The sequence below is a fragment of the Balaenoptera borealis genome (assembly GCF_965194805.1).
Source record: "Balaenoptera borealis genome assembly, chromosome: 12".
Lineage (NCBI taxonomy): Eukaryota > Metazoa > Chordata > Mammalia > Artiodactyla > Balaenopteridae > Balaenoptera > Balaenoptera borealis.
The window spans coordinates 73,523,485-73,544,858 of record NC_138869.1 but is presented as its reverse complement, the minus strand read 5'-3'; the positions used below and the strand labels follow the sequence as shown (position 1 = coordinate 73,544,858).

At 40.6% G+C, this 21,374-nt stretch overlaps 1 protein-coding gene across 1 annotated transcript in view; it reads right to left on the bottom strand.

The window, feature by feature from the left end:
- The window catches only part of DNAH8 (dynein axonemal heavy chain 8), a 329,846-nt gene that overhangs the window by 86,812 nt on the left and 221,660 nt on the right, over positions 1-21,374 (bottom strand). Inside the window, exons 78-82 of the mRNA XM_082347906.1 lie at positions 19,923-20,175; positions 19,633-19,823; positions 14,997-15,118; positions 11,866-11,984; positions 9,750-9,952 (exon numbers count right to left, since the gene is read on the bottom strand). Of these exons, the coding sequence (XP_082204032.1) occupies positions 9,750-9,952; positions 11,866-11,984; positions 14,997-15,118; positions 19,633-19,823; positions 19,923-20,175 (888 nt within the window). The remainder of the gene's footprint in view (positions 1-9,749; positions 9,953-11,865; positions 11,985-14,996; positions 15,119-19,632; positions 19,824-19,922; positions 20,176-21,374) is intronic.

The following is a 21,374-nucleotide window of genomic DNA, read 5'->3' as shown; positions in this document are numbered from 1 at the left end:
AGTTGTTCACCAAAAAGCATGAAGTTGTTTGAAGTTCATATTCATTGTCATATTATTACAATATTCTTCTATTCCCATTTATTTATTTATTTATTTTATTTTTGGTTCCATTGGGTCCTTGTTGCTGCACACGGGCTTTCTCTAGTTGTGGCGAGCAGGGGCTACTCTTCATTGTGGTGTGTGGGCTTCTCATTGCAGTGGCTTCTCTTGTTGCAGAGCACAGGCTATAGGCATGTGGGCTTCAGTAGTTGTGGCATGTGGGCTCAGTAGTTGTGGCTCGTGGGCTCTAGAACACAGGCTCAGTAGTTGTGGTGCACAGGCCTAGTTGCTCTGCTGCATGTGGGATCTTCCCAGAGCAGGGCTTGAACCCATGTCCCCTGCATAGGCAGGCAGATTCTTAACCACTGCACCACCAGGGAAGTCCCTATTCCCATTTTTTAAAAACCAAATACGAATGTTGAATTTTTATAAAATGCCTTTTTAGCATTTATCAAGGTAATAATATGATAACTTAAGGAAAAGTCATTCACTTATTCCTGTGATGAGATTTCTTAATACTGTATCTTTCTCAGATTTGTCTATGCATCCTACTTGGTCAAGGCACATTATTAATTTCTGCATGTTATTTTAATGTTACGCAGAATTCTTACTGCTTGCATTTTGGTTAAGGTCCTTACATTTATACTGATAAGTAGGATCAATCTGTGGTTTTCTTTTTTTTATACAGTGAGTATCTTGGTCTGTTTTTGATATCCGGATAATGCTATTCCCTTAAAATAAAGAGGAAAATGTATCCTCTTTTTCTGTGTTATGGAATGGAATATGGCAGTCAAAGTTTTAAAGGACTTAGCAAAAAAATCATCCGAGCCCAGTGTCTTTGCTGAGGTAATAATTTTAAAACTTCTAATATTTTTCATCTTGATTATTCATCTATTCAGGTTTTTCAACCTTTTCTGAGAAAATTTTGTAAATATATATTTTTCTACAAATGTCCATTTTAATGAGATTTTAAAACTTTATTACCATAATTATATACCATTATCTTATTATTTAACTTTTTTCATCTGTATACTTTGTTATACCCATTTTCTCATTCCTACTTTTATATATTTGTGAGTTTATATTTTATTTGTTTGTTCTTTTTCATTCATGTTTGGATTCTATTTTCAAATCCATCCTTCCTTGGGACCCTTTCTCCTTCACCCAAGCTCCTAGTAGGATTTTCTAATGCTAAATCCATCTGTTTTCTCCCTCTTTCCCAGGCACCCAGTGCTTTTGTGCAGACTTTATCTTCTCTGAATTGCTCACCACAGAGCGTGATAGGTTCCACAGTGAGAAGTTTTCCTTCTTCTCTTTTCTACAAAAACCTATTTGATTTGGTCCCATCCCTCAAATTGCTGTCGGGTAACTGTTTAATTCATCCACTAAAGGCAGTGAGAGGGAATAAAAGAGAAAGACCACTGAAGTGGGATTTGGAAGCCCAGAGATTAAGTCCTGAATCGGATATGCCACCAACTAGCTCTCTGGCCTTATCTCCAGACCTTACTTTCCCCAGCTGTAAAATAAGGTACTTTGATTTCAGGATTTCCAGAATCCTATTCACCTTGAAAATTCTATGATTATCTATTATCCAGTTATCCAAATAAAATCTCTCTAGTTGAGATGAGATTAATATGTTATTCTGTCTACATACTACTTTCATTTTCACAGCTATTTGGGGGATTTTTTAACCCAAAGCAGTGAACAGCATGATGCTTCCTAACATTCCTTAAAAATGAGTGAAGAGTTCTTTATAAAATTCACTAGATCCTTCAGTGTCAAAATTAAATCTACTGTGCTTCCTAACAAAGCAACCAATAGAAGCTTGAACAATTTCTGGAAAAACTAAAGTAGTACCAAGAAATGGAATCACCAAATTGCCAAGCAAAGCAGTATGATAACATATAATAATACTAGGTGATTGATAGCACCATTCTGGCCTTATGTATTTATTTAAAGTTATAGTTATAGTTATAATTTCTCCCAAAGGACACCTTGAGTTAATTTCTTAATTCTGTTCTTAAACCCTTGTCCTAGACAACAGCATTATTTTGAGGTAAACTTGAAAGGGTAACCCTAGTGGGAACTGCCCTTCTTCTATGAACAGTATCCCATTTTAAGAAATGCCCTCCACACTAGCTCCATATATGTGGTTCTTGCTATGAACTCATTTACACAGCAGCAGTTCACTGATTGGCCCAGAAAGGAGACATGACCAAAGCAAAACCAATGAACTTCTTCCTTGGCTATTTGGACCTGGGAACAAGAGTAAGGGGAATTTCCCTGGTGAAACCAAGCAGGACCCCATGGGGCCATCCCAGGTACAAAAGCCCCTCTGCATTCCCTGTTTTTTGAAAAATGCTTTAGTCTCGTAGGCCTTCCCTGAGTTCCAAAACACAGACTCAAGCAGTTACTAATTAGGGAAGTGAGGGATACAGAAACAAAGGAAAAGCAGTTAAGCAAGAAAAATAACGACAGCTTAAACAACAGTCAGTGATAAAACAAAGTCCTAGGTCCTAGGTCCTCCTCAAGGAATATACATAACAATCTGATGCATATCTTTGAGTTATTAGGAAGAAACTAAGACCGCCATCCAGATGGAGGATGGGGACTACATGAAGACCACAAGCATGGAGACCCCAGACTGGTTGGAACCAGAGGTTGATGATTAAGATTTCCAAAACACCACCCTGTTACCTCACTATCAACCAATCAGAAGAAAGTCATGCATCCTGCAGCTCTCACTCCAAATGTCACCTTTAAAAACCCTTCCCTGAAAGCCTTCGAGCATGAACTGCCTATTCTCCTTGTTTGGAACCTGCAATAAACATTGTACTTTCCTTCACCACAACCTGGGTCAGTAAATTGGCCTTGCTGTGTGGTGGGTGAGTGGACCCAAGTTTGGTTCGGTAACACTGGGAGTGCTGAACGTACTGAACATGTAGGTAGTGAAGCTCATGAGCCAACAGAAGCCATGAGTTCTGTCACATGGAGATGGGTTGTGGCAAGACAGAAAAAAGGAATCTATATGCAGAGAGAAGTGGGGCATAGAAGCAACTGGACAAAGATCCATGGAGGGGTCGATCTCAGAGAGATTTGCAAACTCCAAGGCTATGAGAGAAACACCACTCTTAGACTAATGCAGATGACTGGCAGGCTGCAGAGAATATCAGAGCAAAACAGCCTACTTTAAAGGTGGTTAATGAGACTTAACCATGAGTACTTGCCAACAGAACATGGGAGCTCTCTGCATTGGGTGTCAGTGTTCAGACAGAAGAAACCGGCCATTCAAATATGGATCCATATAGAACATAGAACAGTGTGGTGCCAATGAACAGAGCAAAGTCAGATGAGTAAAGAAGGGGTGAACACAGACCATGCTACCATAAGCTAACAGTTTACAGTAACTTCTTAGTGAAGAGGGACATGTGGCAACTACTTAAAGATGACTAAATTAAATTTGTATCATGTTTACATTAACTAGATAATAAGTTCAAGGTTTTATTTCATAGAGTAGATTTAGGGATTCATAATCAATCACTTTGATAATCTTTATAAAGACATAAATGAATTAACCCTACAAGGTATAGTTATAGCGAGCTGAACCTGGACAATCCCAAATGGCAATTCTAACAACATTCAGATTTTCAGCACATTAAGAATAAATTGCCCAATTCTATCAAACACTGAGAAAAGAGCTAACACCTATCCTCCAATTCTTTCAAAATATAGCAAAGGGAGGAACACTCCCAAACTCATTCTACAAGGCCACCATCACCCTGATACCAAAACCAGACAAAGATGTCACAAAAAGGAAAACTACAGCCCAATGTCACTGATGAACAATGATGCAAAAATCCTCAACAAAATACTAGCAAACAGAATCCAACAGCACATTAAAAGGATCATACACCATGACCAAGTGGGATTTATCCCAGGAATGCAAGGATTCTTCAATATACGCAAATCAATCAATGTGATATGCCACATTAACAAATTGAAGGAGAAAAACCACTGACATATATACACTACCAAATGTAAAGTAGATAGCTAGTGGGAAGGGCTGCGTCGCACAGGAAGATCAGCTCGGTGCTTTGTGACCACCTAGAGGGATGGGATAGGGAGTATGGGAGGGAGACCCAAGAGGGAGGGTTTTGGGGATATGTGTATACATATAGCTGATTCACTTTGTTATACAGCAGAAAGTAACACACCATTTTAAAGCAATTATACTCCAATAAAGATGTTTAAAAAAATTTTAAAAATAAACCTCCCGCCTATATACAGCCATCCCAGACGAAGATGGTTCATTCTTGATAAGACGTGCTCTGCATCACTCAGGTCCTTGTTCCTTAGTCCTGCTGACTCACAACTTATGTGTTTATAACTCCTTGCCCTACCTCCTCCCCCTGGAATAACTTTCCTTCTCTCCACCACCACCTCCCAATTTTTATCTATTTTTTAGATACTACTCAAAATATCATCAATATGATGCTTTCCTCTATACCCCATGCAGTCTGGCTAGGTCTGGATCTTATAATCAGGCATGTCTATATAACTCTGTTACAACAGTTTGTCAAATTGTCTTCTATTACCTTTTTACACATCTGTCTTTCCCAGCTATGTTGTATTCATCTCTGTACTCCCTGAATCTAGCACACTGCCCCTACTAAGGGGTTACTGAATGAAAGCATGAATGAATGAATCCCTAAATTACTATGCATTACAATAAAATGGTTACAGTTTTTCAATTTGTGATAAAACAGGCGTTGTTATAAATCCATATAGACATGGCAGTAAAACTTGCTCTTGAATGTTCATTCTTGCTACTCAGTTATCCATGTAGTATGGATATCTGCTTACAACTTAAAAGAAAATCAGAGGGCCGCCTTCAAGATGGCAGAGAAGTAAGACATGGAGATCACCTTCCTCCCACAAATACATCAAAACTACATCCACATGTGGAACAACTCTTACAGAACACCTACTGAATGCTGGCGGAAGATCTCAGACTTCCCAGAAGGGTCTTGGTGCTCTGGCCGGGTGTCAGGCCTGAGCCTCTGAGGTGGGCGAGCCAAGTTCAGGACACTGGTCCACCAGAGACCTCCTGGCCCCAGGTAATATCAAATGGCGAAAGCTCTCCCAGAGATCTCCATCTCAATGCTAAGACCTAGCTCCACTCAACGACCAGCAAGCCACAGTGCTGGACACCCTATGCCAAACAACTAGCAAGACAGGAACACAAGCCCACCCATGAGCAGAGAGGCTGCCTAAAATCATAATAAGTTCACAGACACCCCAAAACACACCACTGGATGTGGTCCTGCCCACAAGAAAGACAAGATCCAGCCTCATCCACCAGAACAAAGGCACCAGTCCCCTCCACCAGGAAACCTACACAACCCACTGAACCAACCTTACCCACTGGGGGCAGACACCAAAAACAACAGGAACTACGAACCTGCAGCCTGCGAAATGGAGACGCCAAACAAAGTAAGTTAAGCAAAATGAGAAGACAGAGAAATACACAGCAGATGAAGGAGCAGGGTAAAAACCCACCAGACCAAACAAATGAAGAGGAAATAGACAGTCTACCTGAAAAAGAATTCAGAGTAATGATAGTAAAGATGATCCAAAATCTTAGAAATAGAATGGAGAAAATACAAGAAACGTTTAACAAGGACCAAGAAAAACTAAAGAGCAAACAAACAATGATGAACAACACAATAAATGAAATTAAAAATTCTCCGGAAGGAATCAATAGCAGAATAACTGAGGCAAAAGAACGGATAAGTGACCTAGAAGATAACACACTGGAAATAACTACTACAGAGCAGAATAAAGAAAAAAGAATGAAAAGAATTGAGGACAGTCTCAGAGACCTCTGGGACAACATGAAACGCACCAACATTTGAACTATAGGGGTCCAAGAAGAAGAAGGGAAAAAAAGGGGAGCTGAGAAAATATTTGAAGAGATTATAGTTGAAAACTTCCCTAATATGGGAAAGGAAATATTCAATCAAGTCCAGAAAGCACAGAGAGTCCCATACAGGATAAATCCAAGGAGAAACATGCCAAGACACATATTAATCAAACTATCAAAAATTAAATACAAAGAAAAAATATTAAAAGCAGCAAGGGAAAAGCAACAAATAGCATACAATAGAATCCCCATAATGTTAACAGCTGATCTTTCAGCAGAAGCTCTGCAAGCCAGAAGGGAGTGGCAGGACATATTTAAAGTGATGAAAGGGAAAACCTACAACCAAGATTATTCTACCCAGCAAGGATCTCATTCAGATTCGATGGAGAAGTTAAAACCTTTACAGGTAAGCAAAAGCTAAGAGAATTCAGCACCACCAAACCAGCTCTACAACAAATGCTAAAGGAACTTCTCTAGGCAGGAAACACAAGAGAAGGAAAAGACCTACAATAACAAACACGAAACAATTAAGAAAATGGTAACAGGAACATACATATCGATGATTACCTTAAATGTAAATGGATTCAATGATCCAACCAAAAGACATAGACTGGCTGAATGGATACAAAAACAAGACCCGTACATATGCTGTCTACAAGAGACCCACTTCAGACCTAGGGACACATACAGACTGAAAGTAAGGGGATGGAAAAAGATATTCCATGCAAATTGGAATCAAAAGAAAGCTGGAGTAGCAATTCTCATATCAGACCAAAAGTCTCATATTAGACTTTAAAATAAAGACTATTACAAGAGAAAAAGGAGGACACTACATAATGATCAAGGGATCAATCCAAGGAGAAGATATAACAATTGTAAATATTTATGCACCCAACATAGGAGCACCTCAATACATAAGGCAAATGCTAAGAGCCATAAAAGGGGAAATTGACAGTAACACAATAATAGTAGGGGACTTTAACACCTCACTTTCACCAATAGACAGATTATCCAAAATGAAAATAAATAAAGAAACACAAGCTTTAAATGATACATTAAACAAGATGGACTTAATTGATATTTATAGCATATTCCATCCAAAAATAGCAGATTACACTTTCTTCTCAAGTGCTCATGTAACATTCTCTAGGACAGATCATATCTTGGGTCACAAATCAAGCCTTGGTAAATTTAAGAAAATTGAAATCGTATCAAGTATCTTTTCTGACCACAATGCTCTGAGACTAGAAATCAATTACAGGAAAAAATCTGTAAAAAATACAAACACATGGAGGCTAAACAATACACTACTAAATAACCAAGAGATCACTGAAGAAATCAAAAAATACCTAGAAACAAATGACAATGAAAACATGATGACCCAAAACCTATGGGATGCTGCAAAAGCAGTTCTAAGAGGGAAGTTTGTAGCAATACAACCCCCTACCTCAAGAAACAAGAAAAATCTCAAATAAATAACCTAACCTATACCTAAAGCAATTAGAGAAAGAAGAACAACAAAAAAACCCCAAAGTTAGCAGAAGGAAAGAAATCATAAAGATCAGATCAGAAATAAATGAAAAAGAAATGAAGGAAATGATAGCAAAGATCAATAAAACTAAAAGCTGGTTCCTTGAGAAGATAAACAAAATTGATAAACCATTAGCCAGACTCATCAAGAAACAAAGGGAGAAGACTCAAATCAATAGAATTAGAAATGAAAACGGAGAAGTAACAACTGACACTGCAGAAATTAAAAGGATCATGAGAGATTACTACAAGCAACTATATGCCAATAAAATGGACAACCTGGAAGAAATGGACAAATTCTTAGAAAAGCACAACCTTCTGAGACTGAACCAGGAAGAAATAGAAATTATCAACAGACCAATCACAAGCACTGAAATTGAAACTGTGATTAAAAATCTTCCAATAAGGCTTCCCTGGTGGTGCAGTGGTTGAGAGTCCACCTGCCAATGCAGGGGACACGGGTTCGAGCCCTGGTCTGGGAAGATCCCACATGCCACGGAGCAACTGGACCCGTGAGCCACAACTACTGAGCCTGCGCATCTGGAGCCTGTGCTCCGCAACAAGAGAGGCCGCGATAGTGAGAGGCCTGCGCACCACGATGAAGAGTGGCCCCCACTTGCCGCAACTAGAGAAAGCCCTCGCACAGAAACAAAGACCCAACACAGCCAAAAATAAAAATAAATAAATAAATAATAAAAATCTTCCAATAAACAAAAGCCCAGGACCAGATGGCTTCACAGGTGAATTCTATCAAACATTCAGAGAAGAGCTAACACCTATCCTTCTCAAACTCTTCCAAAATATAGCAGAGGAAGGAACATTCCCAAACTCATTCTACAAGGCCACCATCACCCTGATACCAAAACCAGACAAAGATGTCACAAAGAAAGAAAACTACAGGCCAATATCACTGATGAACATAGATGCAGAAATCCTCAACAAAATACTAGCAAACAGAATCCAACAACACATTAAAAGGATCATACACCGTGATCAAGTGGGATTTATCCCAGGGATGCAAGGATTCTTCAATATACGCAAATCAATCAATGTGATACATCATATTAACAAAGTGAAGAATAAAAACCATATGATCATCTCAATAGATGCAGAAAAAGCTTTTGACAAAATTCAACACCCATTTATGATAAAAACCCTCCAGAAAGTAGGCATAGAGGGAACTCAACTCAACATAACAAAGGCCATATATGACAAACCCACAGCCAACATCGTTCTCAATGGTGAAAAACTGAAACCGTTTCCTCTAAGATCAGGAACAAGACAAAGTTGCCCACTCTCACCACTATTATTCAACATAGTTTTGGAAGTTTTAGCCATAGCAATCAGAGAAGAAAAAGAAATAAAAGGAATCCAAATTGGAAAAGAAGAAGTAAAGCTGTCACTGTTTGCAGATGACAGGATACTATACATAGAGAATCCTAAAGATGCTACCAGAAAACTACTAGAGCTTGTCATTGAGTTTGGTAAAGTAGCAGGATACAAAATTAATGCACAGAAATCTCTTGCATGCCTATACACTAATGATGAAAAATCTGGAAGAGAAATGAAGAAAACACTCCCATTTACCATTGCAAAAAAAGAATAAAATACCTAGGAATAACCTACCTAAGGAGACAAGAGACCTGTATGCAGAGAACTATAAGACACTGATGAAAGAAATTAAAGATGATACAAACAGGTGGAGAGATATACCACGCAGACGTAGAGAATGGACTTGAGGACATGGGGAGGGGGAAGGGTAAGCTGGGACAAAGTGAGAGAGTGGCATGGACATACATGCACTACCAAATGTAAAATAGATAGCTAGTGGGAAGCAGCCACATAGCACAGGGAGACCAGCTTGGTGCTTTGTGTCCACCTAGAGGCGTGGGATAGGAACGGGGGGAGGGAGACGCAAGAGGGAGGAGATATGGGGATGTATGTATATGTATAGCTGATTCACTTTGTTATACAGCAGAAACTAACACACCATTGTAAAGCAATTATACTCCAATAAAGATGTTAAAAAAAAAATCAGTATATGGTAGATGAGTGTGTTCCTCTCTGCACAAAGGTATCTGTATCACACACTCACTCCAGGAGATCTGAAAGGGGAGGAAAGAAGGAGTTTAATAGTTTTCTAATATTTATGAATTTTATCAATGTATTTATAAGAATACACTATAAAATTATGAAAGGCAAAATTGGAGGCAACAATATGTAGGTTTTGCTAAATTTCATAGGTTGCTGATCATACCCAGCTTCAGTTTCTTGGCCAATGCGTCAACTTGAACTGTGGGATCAGATCCCATGGACAGAAAACATATCAGAGGTGTTCGTGTATCACTTTCTTCCCAAGTTTTCTCCAGATTTAAGATAACTGGTTCTGTGTACTTTTCCTCCAAAGAATCTGCAATATACTTTCTTGCTTGAAAAACAGTACGGTCTGGGCACCAAGACCTAGAAATGCACACATGTTAGAGGAAATAAATTCAGGTTTTTAAAATTCTATCTAATGCTAAGCACATAAAGAACACACAGTTAGTTAGCAAAAGGATAATGAGCTAATCTTCCTTTATGCAGATATGTGTAAGATGGATGGCAAGGTTTTCTATCCTTGGATGAATGCAAGTTTATTCATGTAGTTTTTTTTTTTAAATTATTAGCACCTTTAATTATTATTTATTTATTTATTTATTTATTTGGCTGTGTTGGGTCTTCGTTTCTGTGCGAGGGCTTTCTCTAGTTGCGGTGAGCGGGGGCCACTCTTCATCGCGGTGCGCGGGCCTCTCACTGTCGCGGCCTCTCTTGTTGCAGAGCACAGGCTCCAGACGCGCAGGCTCAGCAGCTGTTGCTCACGGGCCTAGTTGCTCCGCGGCATGTGGGATCTTCCCAGACCAGGGCTGGAACCCGTGTCCCCTGCATTAGCAGGCAGATTCTCAACCACTGCGCTACCAGGGAAGCCCTATTCATGTAGTTTTGATGCTAGGCATTGGCAAGGAGTAGGTCAGAGCCAGTTCTGTTGCCAGTCTAGAAGGGAACTTAAAAGTCAACTGATCCAAACGTCTCATTTTCAGAGGAAGCAGCAACTACTCTGAAGCTTTAGTTATTTTCTTTTTAAAACACATCAGTGATTATCCCTAGTAACTAAGCTATCAGCTTCAGGTAAGCAATTCCTCATTCAAACTAATACACAGGAGCACATTCATTCTTTGACAAATATTTATGGAGTGAATACTATACATCAGGCCCTGCTCTTGGTGCCAGGGACTCAGCAGGGATGCAAGGGGAGGTGTTCTCTGCCAGGTCCAGTGCATGATGGGGGCTGGCCTGCTGCATACTCGAGGTTCTGCAGTCTTCAGAGGGAGATAATGTGTCAATGGTGTTAGAAGTAGCTTGATCAGCAAGCATTTATTTAATACCATCTGTGTAGCCTACACTGTAGCAGGTTCTACACACAATGACACATTAAATAAATATCATTTGATATTTTTAGATCACAGACAAGCTCTATGGATTCTTATTTGTTAGTAGATTGCATTATTCATTTGACATAGATTCAATTTTAAAATGATGGATATAAGACACATCTATTCTAATAAAAACAAATAGCCCTTTTGCAGTCTGCAGGTCCTGAGGTCATCACTGCTGACAGCTCTAATCACTCTCAAAGAGTGACAACAACCAGGAAACAACTTTTCTAAGAAAACTCAGGGATATAACATTAGGAAAGACAAAAACGACTCCAACATAATCCGACATCTTTTTGTTATTCTTTTGGTGGTTTCATCTCCCCCAACTCTACCCTTCTGTCTTGCCCACCACACACACACACCCCGCCACACACACACACACACACACACACACACACACACACATCTTCCAATATAGAAGCCTTCTTTGAGCTACTGCATGTTGAGAAAACATGAAAAGTGAGAAAGAAAAGGAACAATATTCTTCCTCAACATCACTTTCAAACTTTTGCTTCCATTTTAATAGCCAAAACAGCATTTATATGTTTCAATAGCACAATATTCTTGGTTTTAGCTTAAAATCTAATTGCCTTGTAACTCTGTGAGATCTATTCTTTTACAGAAGTAAATTCAACAATAAATGATTCACTCAATGGTAAATGATGACCAAAGTGAATAGTAAGAACATATTTTTCATACGTGTTTTGCTAAAAGCACTATCATTAACACGTTATCAAAATATACCTTTCACCATTTTATTTGCCATCCCAAACTTCAGTTTGGAAGCACATACATCTATTACAGTAACTACTGGGACATAGTGAAGTAAGCTCACTGAGGTGGGATCTGTAATTTGACACTATAAAGTGATGCTCTAGGTCTGATAATACCTATTCTCACCTGATAAGTAAAAGCTTGTGGCAGGTATCTAGTGAGTCATTATATCCATCAGGGATGATTTCCTCCTCTGGAGCATCTTTATCAAACCAGATTTTCCATCCCTTCTCATTACGAGATATCTAAAATAAATAAGCTGATTAGCAAGCCCCAGGAATATATGCAATTAAAATTGAATAACCTGAGAAGGTCATTCTTTATAGGCAGCTAATTTTTTAAACATAACCACACTGTTTACATTTTTCTTCAGAACCAGTGACTCAGATAGATTGGATATTATGATTCCCTTTCAGTTTTTCCATTGCTCTTCTACGTTATTTGCTAAAATTAGGACTATGTATCAATTACACTAAACGACCGGGCAGGAAGAAACATAGACCAGGGTTTCTCAACCTCCGCACTATGGGCATTTAGGGCCAGATTAATTTAGTGTTGAGAGAGGCTGTCCTGTGCATTTTACGTTGTTTAGCAGCATCCCTGGCTCTATCCACTAGTCACCAGGAGCACCTCTGCCCCTGATGTGTGGCAATAAAAAAAGTCTCCAGAATTGTCGATGCACTCTGGGGTGTGGCACCAGGTTGCCCTTGGATGAGAACCACTGACATAGACCACTTTGATACCCAAACCTCTACATGTGGACCTCGACTTAAACTAGTGATAGATGACAAAATCAAAACTTTTATTTTCCTAGTCATCCCCCCACCTTGAGACCTTAAACCTAAGAATGGATGAAGTCTCTCCAACAGCTGGTCTCAAGCACCTGTTCTTTCAGAAGCATGGAGAGAACCACAGGTTTTCAGAGGTATTAAAGGATGCTCCCTGAAGTCCGAGTGATGTCAAAACCAATTACAGAAACTATAGATCGGTGAGCCTGACGCAGCTCCTCAGCAACAATCAGGCTGGATTATTTAGACAGTGTCTGAAGCATGTTTTAAAAGCCACGGCAAGCACTAATAGCAAATATTTATATAGCAGATACTATGTGCCAGACCCAGGGACTGTACTTTTACTCCTCTTATCCCCACTTTTTACTGAGGCACAGAGAGGTTAAATAACCACCCAAAGTCCACACCATACAAGCAATTCATCATCTAGGATACAGACAGGGTGCAAGTTAATAACAAAACAATTGCTCTGTAAATCAGTTGCTCCAACTTTGTCCCTGGGACACTAAAAGATGGAGGAGAATTTCTGAAATGTTTCACAGCTGCCATCTTTCTCTGAAGATTGCAGCGGCTCTCCCTAGTTGGCTGCTGCCAAAAGAATCTGCCTGGCAGAGGGCTTGGAGGGCCTGGGTGCTGCTGCAGCCCCACCCTACTGCACTGGTACCTGTGCTCTGCTACCCAGAGCGCCCCCTGCAGGTCTCCTCCACACTGGCTGCTAAAGAGAAGGAGTTCCAAGAAGAAACAGGGTGCATATTCTCAACCTACTGGCCTTCCATCTGCTAATTTTGACTCTACCATATAAAGCTTTCAGGGCGAGCTGCATCTGTGATGGGATAACTCCCAGCCCCTTGCTCCTGCATTTCCCATTCCTGGCCCTCGCTGCTAGCAAAACCACCTCCAGGTGTTAAACAGTTTGGCCTGGGATGCCAAGGCAGAGCAGCTGCTGTTTGAGGCTATTTTTGTTTCAATTTCTGACACCCACTCAGCTGGGAGATTGATCTCCTGTTTCCTCCCTTCCTCCCACAGACAGGCCAAACTCTTGGCCATCTGATGGCAGATCCCCCTGATGGCAAACTTCTGCAAGTTTCCGGAGAACAACTCTTCCTCTTCCCTTCTGGCCCATCCAATGGTGTAAAAGAAGTTGGACAGAAATAACTCATGGTGTCATGAGCATGGGGTCAAATTACAGCTTTACCATTTATGGGCTATGTGGCCTTGGGCAAGTGCTTAACCTCTTTGAATCTCAGTTATCTCATCTATAAATTGTGTCAATAATACTTCCCTTGCACAGTTATTATTGTTGCAAAGTACCTACCCATAGTAAGCAGTAGTAGCCACCAGATTCTACACCAAGGGTACTTAAAATCTAACTGACCGAGGCAAATGATACTGTATATTCTTATATTAATATAACCCATCAGCAGAGGGGTGATTTTTTCCAGTGGTACTTGAAGGCTGCCTTTACCCAGTCTCGGACCAGACCCAGACCACTTTTTTTTTTCAAAGTATTTGTTTGGGCTTGGAAGACTCAACTGTGGCTGTAGTAAAAAACAAAGCTTACTGTCCACCACAGATATAGTCCAGGGACTTTATCCAGTTGACTCTGACCCAACCATGGTGAATGGGTAAAGAATACAATATGTTCCAGAAGTACCCCTAAACAGACACACCTAGTGTACTCTTGGGTGGGGGAATAGGATGCCTGTGGAGGGGAGGGAATCACATGGTAACAGTGTGAGGCTTCTGCCATCCTCAGCCTAGGGGTAAGGCTACCAATCACTCACTTTGTCCATCACCAGCAACCGCAAAAAAAGATGATTATCAGCATTTGACACTGGGAAACTGCAGGCTCTCCATTGGTGACACACAGTTGTAACCAACAGACCTCAGTAATAAACAACTGTCTTTATTCTGAGTTGCATAATTGTTTTCCGGTGAGAGCTGAATCAACAACTAATCCACAACAACCAATTTACATTTTCAGATAAGAAAAACGGGTAAATCGGGGTCTGTTTCACCATTTTCACGATTATAATGTCACCATTTTATAAATACTTTCACCATTGAAATGACTGATTTTTTTAAAAAGGACCTCAACCTCTTCACTTGCCTCAAATTCAAATTTGCACAAATTACTTAATCATAGGCAGTGAAAACATCGAGTCTACAATAAAAGGGTCCACCCACCCAGAATAAAAGGGTTCTGATTCTGACAGCAACTCAAGCAGGTTATAAATGATCCATGCCCACCACACAGAAGTAAAGGCAGTTGCCTGCACCTGTGAAAAGGTTCCTTGGGCTATCCTTCTGTCCACCGCCCCCAACCCCCCAGGAGAGCCACAGCGCCTTAAAGCTACACAAGTGTGTTGACTCCTCTGGGTGAAGGGTTTGTCACCAGGAGGCCCCAGTTTAAATGGCCCAGGTGTGTTTGGGTTTACTGATCTGTACTTTTTTCCAACCCTTTATTACCTGGTTCATAATTTCTGCAAATTGTGGGAGTTTACTCAGTTCCACAAGATTCAGCCAGGTCATATCAAGGATCCAGCGAAACGGTTTGGGAGGGCAGGCTTTCAGATCTAGAGCTGCTCCCCCTGGGGAAAGGTGTCAGTGGGAATCAGGTCAGCTTGTGCTCTATTTTTAAGAAATTTATTTTCCAAATAATAAAAAATGAGATAACCATATCACACACAAAAATGGGAAAATTGGAAAATAATCACGTTATAGAAATGTGGTTACCTTTTTTTGGTACAGTTCCTTCAAGTGTTAGTGATTTATACCATCTTATACAGATAGCAACTCCCTGTCATTTTTCCCTGCAAAGAATTTTTCTCAGGTGGTAGCAGATGTTTGCCTTTTTATTGTTTTTTAACTATCTGAAATTTATAATTTTGATATCAATGAATCGGTTGATCTTTTCATGTGTGATTTTAAAAGTCATTTCTTAGTCATCACTCCTCCAGAAGTTTGATATTCAATACTATTTTTTATCAGGTCAAAAAGATGGATAAATGGATAGATGAAGGGATGGAGGGAAAGAGGAAGAGAGGAGTATAATACATCTGTGGGTTTTTAAGGTTTTTAAGGGGGTAATTAATGTTCAAATCATTTATTCATTCATTTATTCAACAAACATTCACTGAGCCACCTCTATGTATCCGGCATATTCCAGGCACTGGGGATAAAGCAGAGGAAACCCAACAGGGCTCCTGCTCTCACCGAGTCGAGTGGAGAATGTGAGTGATAGCACTGGATTGTATTTTGAAGCAAATCGCATGTCAAATGAGCACATTCAGTGTGACAATCTCCACCAAGATGTGTGATTATATCTGCACTTTCAAAATTCCTCTATTGCATGTCTTTAGCAATGTTTTATCATAATAATTCCAGCTCTGTTGTTTAATTCAGATGTATGCCAAACAGTGGTTCTTGAACTTTTAAATTCTATAACCCTCCTGAAGAACTCATCAAATCCCTCCACTTCACTTATCAACCCGGGGACAAAAACAGGGGAGGTGGCGGGTGGAGGGGACTACAGGTCTCTGTTCTCCCCTCCAGCATCTTCCTGAGAAGGTGAATGAGCTGAAGTACTCCTTTCGTGTAAATCCCTTTGCTCCACCGTGGAGTCAGGGGCTCTGAGTGCCACAACAACTTTAGAACCTGTAAACCTTCCTCCCACACGCCCCCACCCCCCGCAGCGACCAGGTGAAAGAGGAGACCTTATTCTAGCACCATTTCTGCTAACACTGAGTTTACTATAGGAGAAGCAAGCCCTAGAGAAAGTCACCTGCAGATTTAAGGGATTCTCTCCTCTAACATGGAGGTAGACGCATACCTTTTCTTCTTGGTTGTTTCCCCCTCACAGTGATTTCATGTAAACATATACCTCAAAGACATCAGGAGAAGATATTTAAGCTACATCAGTGTTTCCAACATACCATGCACCTAAACTAACCCAGAACCATCACAGCCCATCCTATTCCCCCAAATATCCTGGCTCTGCCACTTGCTAGCTGCATAAACTTGGACAAAAACTCAGTTTCTCTCAGTTCTCTCTTCTGCCAAATGAGTGTAATAATAGAATCCATCAGATGGATTGCTGTGAAGATTAAATAAATGAATGTATGTAGAAAGCCAACAACAGTCATGGTCCAGAGTAAGAGCTATGTAATCATTAGCTGTTATTTTGACATTAACTCTCTGTTCTGGAAGGCTCGGGTCCAATCCAGCCTGGAAGGCAAGAGAAGACCCTCTAATGTGTCTTTCTGTCCATGGTTTACAACAAAAGAAAGATGATATCTTTCTAAAATAACCAGGCAGCGGAAACAGGTATATCAATTACTCTACAGTGCAGGATTGCCCCTGGTATCTATTTCATTTCTCAAAGTGTTCTGACATTCTCGGTTGAAGAAGAAAAGTCAAAGGCACCTTCCAAATATTGCAGAAAACTAGTAGGAATTAATACAAAGGGAAATCAAACATTTCTGCTATGACAAATAAGTCTTTCTTCTTTCCCCCTTAAGTACTGAGTTCAAAATGATAAAAAAATATCAATGATCTAAGGGCCATATTTGTTAACTTTGTTAAAAAACATTAAAAACAAAGTCCTACCATCTTTTAAAAAATAATTTGGTCAAACTGTAAGCAAGTTCAAAACTAATACAAACTGTACAATAAACCAGTTTTGATTTTTTTTTGAACTCTTTTACTGTGCTGTGCTGACTGTACTGATAATCCACCCATCATAAAATCCCAAATTAATCTTCTAACGCATTGCTCATGCTACTCCCCTGCTCATAAAACATTCGATGGCTTCCTATCGCCAACTCAAATAAATCCAAACTCCCCTCACTGACTCTCCTGATCCTATACAATCCGGTTCTCCCTGACTCTCCAGTTTCATGAAATGGGGTCACAGATGTGCTCTAACCACAGCTGAGATGTGCAGCCTTCTTTATTTTTCTGTGACAAATCAAATCCTCCTCACAAATTCCCTCCCCACTGTGTTGCTGCGTTTCTCGGTCTCCTCGGATTTAAAGACTTTCCAAGAATCCAGTCTCTTTCAAGGAATAGCTCTGGCTTGGCTGGGTGTGCTGGGTAGGGAGAGGTGAGGTGGGGTGGGTTTGTGTCTTGATGGGGAGGATGCCTCAGATCTACATGCTGCCCCCTAGGCTTCACTTGTCCCAGTCACAGGCTGGGATCCTCTGAGCCACGACAAATCCTGTCTGACCTATGGGGGCATTAGGCTGCAGTCCACAGAGGCTGGTACTTTGTCGCTAGTTATAAAGTCCCCCTGTCCTGCAACTTCTTGGTTTGAGCCCCAGACCCTCGCTGTGCACCAGCCCTCTCCGCATTTCCACGTCCACACTCCCGCCTGCCAAACCTTAGGCTTATCCATCTATCCACTACCCTCCACCGAAGCTGTGATGCAGCTTCCATGTTGGATGTGGCTCTGGGGCACTTCCCTGCTCTCTTTGAATTTACATGTGGCCATGCATCTTACTTGGGCTAATGAAATATGAGCGTGACGTGTGTCACTTGTGGGGTAACCTTTAAGAGCCAGCACACAATTTGCCACATCCTGTCCCTCTTCCATAGTAATTATGGAAGCAATTTGGATTCCTGGGCGACCATGACAAGCATGTCAGATAGAGAGTAAAGGAGAAGTATACTTTTGTTGTGTTGAAATTTGAGGATTGTTTTTATGGCCACAAAACCTGGCCTATCCTGACTAAAACTAGGTCCCAAAATCACATTCATTATGCCCCCACTCTGACATTTCTCAAAGTAGCTCTTCTTTCAACCATCCAGACCAGAAATCTTTGCACAGAGCAGAAATCTTAGACTCATTTCTGACCCTCTCTTGGCTCTTACACCCAGTCCTTTGTCATTTTACTTTCATGATCTCTCATATTTGTGTCTTCCTTTATATTCCCATTGTCTTCACCCTAGGATGGGAATGCATTTCCTGTGGTTGGGAAGCTTATAACAGACTCCCTTAAACCACTTTTCTCTAATCTACACATGTCTCAGAGTAACCTTCCTAAAGAACAATAAAAGGATCACATCACTACCTTACACAACTCCTTATTTCTTATCAGATCAAGAAATCTTTCCTCTAGGAACCAAGGCTCACCAATGTACATACTCCACTCATTTCTTTTTCCATGCTGTTCTGTCTTAGCATGGAAGTTTTCTTCATTTCTACCTATCATCCATGGTCCATTTCAAATGTCACTTTCTTCTTTTGGGGGAGAAGGGCTGCCAGAAAATGATTTATTAAACTACTTATAAAGATAAAAAAAAAATAAGAAAAAGATTGGACCATTTTCCCCAGGTATCAAATAACCTGAAAAATTCATGGCTTAACCTGCAAAGGCATATTTTCCAAGGAGCTTCTCTTGATCTCACCAACCACATGTAATCTCTCCCTCCTTTTAGATATAACACTTTGTTTTTAGCTCTCTTATAACACAGGTTATTCTGCCTTATTTTGCAGGGGTTTTTTTCAATTATCTTTATTTGAATTATGAGACTTTATTTCTTTTAAAGCAATGTCTGGTTTTTCCTTGTATCCCAAACACCAGTATGGCAGGTTTGCATAGTATATGCTCAATAAATACTTGTTTAACTGAATTGAGTGAAAATACCACTCTTTTGTCTCCTTAATTATACTTTTAACATGGAGATAAGCAATGAGCAGGGTCCTCTTCAAATATAAAATACAAGTGTGCTTTTTGTTACAGTCTTAAACATCATTATAACCCCTTGCTTAAGGAATTGATCTCTTGCAGTAGAAAGCTCACTATTCTCCCCTTTGGCATTTGGGTCTCCTAATCATAAGCAACAATGCTCAAACTTAATTAAGTAACTAAAAACTGCAGAGTTAACACAGACCTGAAATCAATCATCTTGAGTAACCAGAGTAAAATGAATGGAAATCGGCATGGGTGGGGGGGGGACGTGGGGGAAGAGGTATACATAAAGAACTTCACTTCCATTAGAACTTAATTCCTCCGGGTATTACAAGAATGGGTCTACAGGACATCAAAGAGCATTCCTAAAGCAATCTCCTTTACATAGCACATCCATATCCCAAACCCTTCACCTTTAATGAGAGCCTGAAACTCTCTGTGCTTCACTGTTCCTCTCTGAAGATCGATTTTTAAGGTCATGAGGAGTACAAAGAGGAACTTGTGGTTCTCGTACAAGCCTCTGACAGAATATGTAAAAACTTCATAAGTCAGATACTCAATAATATTTGTAATTCTCTTTTGAGGCAGTGGAGACTTCTCAGACCTGCAATATGTTTCAAAAATCAAAGAGGTAAAAATCCATTTCTAAGAGAGTAGGTAGGAATACACACAAAATTTGGGGGGCAAGGTAGTGAGGCCCCACCTGGCCATGGACTGGTCAAATAACTTCAAGAACTGGGCCAGCGAGGTCTGGTACATGATGTTGACCATGCTCATCTCTGTGATGAGAAAGTAGAGGATGCTGCCTCGGGTGGCCGCGGGCCGGAACTCCTCCTGGGCCGTGTTAATCTTGATCTCTGTTTCCGCGGCCACGTGTAGTTTTTCACTTACTTCAGCTGCTGTCTGCTTGGTGGTGTGGAGGACACCGATGAGAGATTCGTCATCTACCAAGGAACCTAAAAACCAAACAGGAAATCTGTGGAACACTAGACGGGAAAGCTGCGGAAACGAGATGCATCACTTCTGAAATCACCGCGTTAATTTTCAACTTGACTTCTTCAAAGCCCACAGGATGGAAGGGCAGAATCTTAAGACAATGAAAGGCTTCCAGTCTAACCAGGCATCCGACGCCTGAATCCGTTCTAAACATTCCTGCCTAGGGTTTGTCCCCCACTCTGCCTGAAAATCTGCAAAAGGCAATTCTCAAGGCAGCCCACAAATCTGGTCTCCAAATGTCTGAAGAAAATTCACATCTCCCTCCAGTCCCAGTGGTTTCAGCTGTTCCTATGACGTGGCTTTCACCTCCATTATCATCTTGATGGTTCCCCTCACAGTATCACGGGCTTTTCCTTCCCACTTGTCTCACAGTGTGAGTTACACACCAGCTTGCAGGTGAGTCGTACTTTCTCTACTCCTGCTTTAGTTCAACAGTCCTTGACATTGAGAACTCTGGTCCCTCTATGTCTCTAACGAGTTAGGAGATAGTGGAAGGGTCTAACCAGGAAGAAAAATCCTGATTTTAGTTTTAGTTTTACTCTTCATTATTGTTTTTAACAGACATAACATGTCTATGACGATAAACATAAAAATAAAAATATCTCAATTTTAGGACACAGAAAGGTGCTCTGGAGGTGCTGAGATAACGCTCACGATACCTGCAGAGAGCGGTGCTCTGGCCTACCTAGAAGCAGGTGGGTGCTTCTGGAAGGTGCTGAGTTAGTTGCTCTGATGGGCACGCTAGGTCTGCTAGGGAAGTCCAAATTGTGACTAACCTCACACTCTTGGCTGGATCCTCAGTCAGTCCTCCTTGGTAATATTTGCAATGCCCAGAGGCATCAAATGGCTGGGAGATGTCATGGACCAAGAGACAGACAACTTCGTCAGCACAAGCAGTGCAATGAAGGCAGATAAAAGGCCTTTTCCATGAGGTCACCTTAAAGTGCTCGAGACTGCTGTGAGAGTAACACTTAATGTACTTCTGGAAGGCTAAGTTTTTTTGTTTTTTTTTGTTTTTAAATCCAAGGGTTAAAGTGCTTTTGGGAAGTATTCATCATTAGATTGCTAATGAATGGTAGAATTTAGGTTGCTGTAATTTGCCTACTACAGAACAATATATCCCAGGGGGTGGTACGATGATCTGACTGCCCAGAGGAGA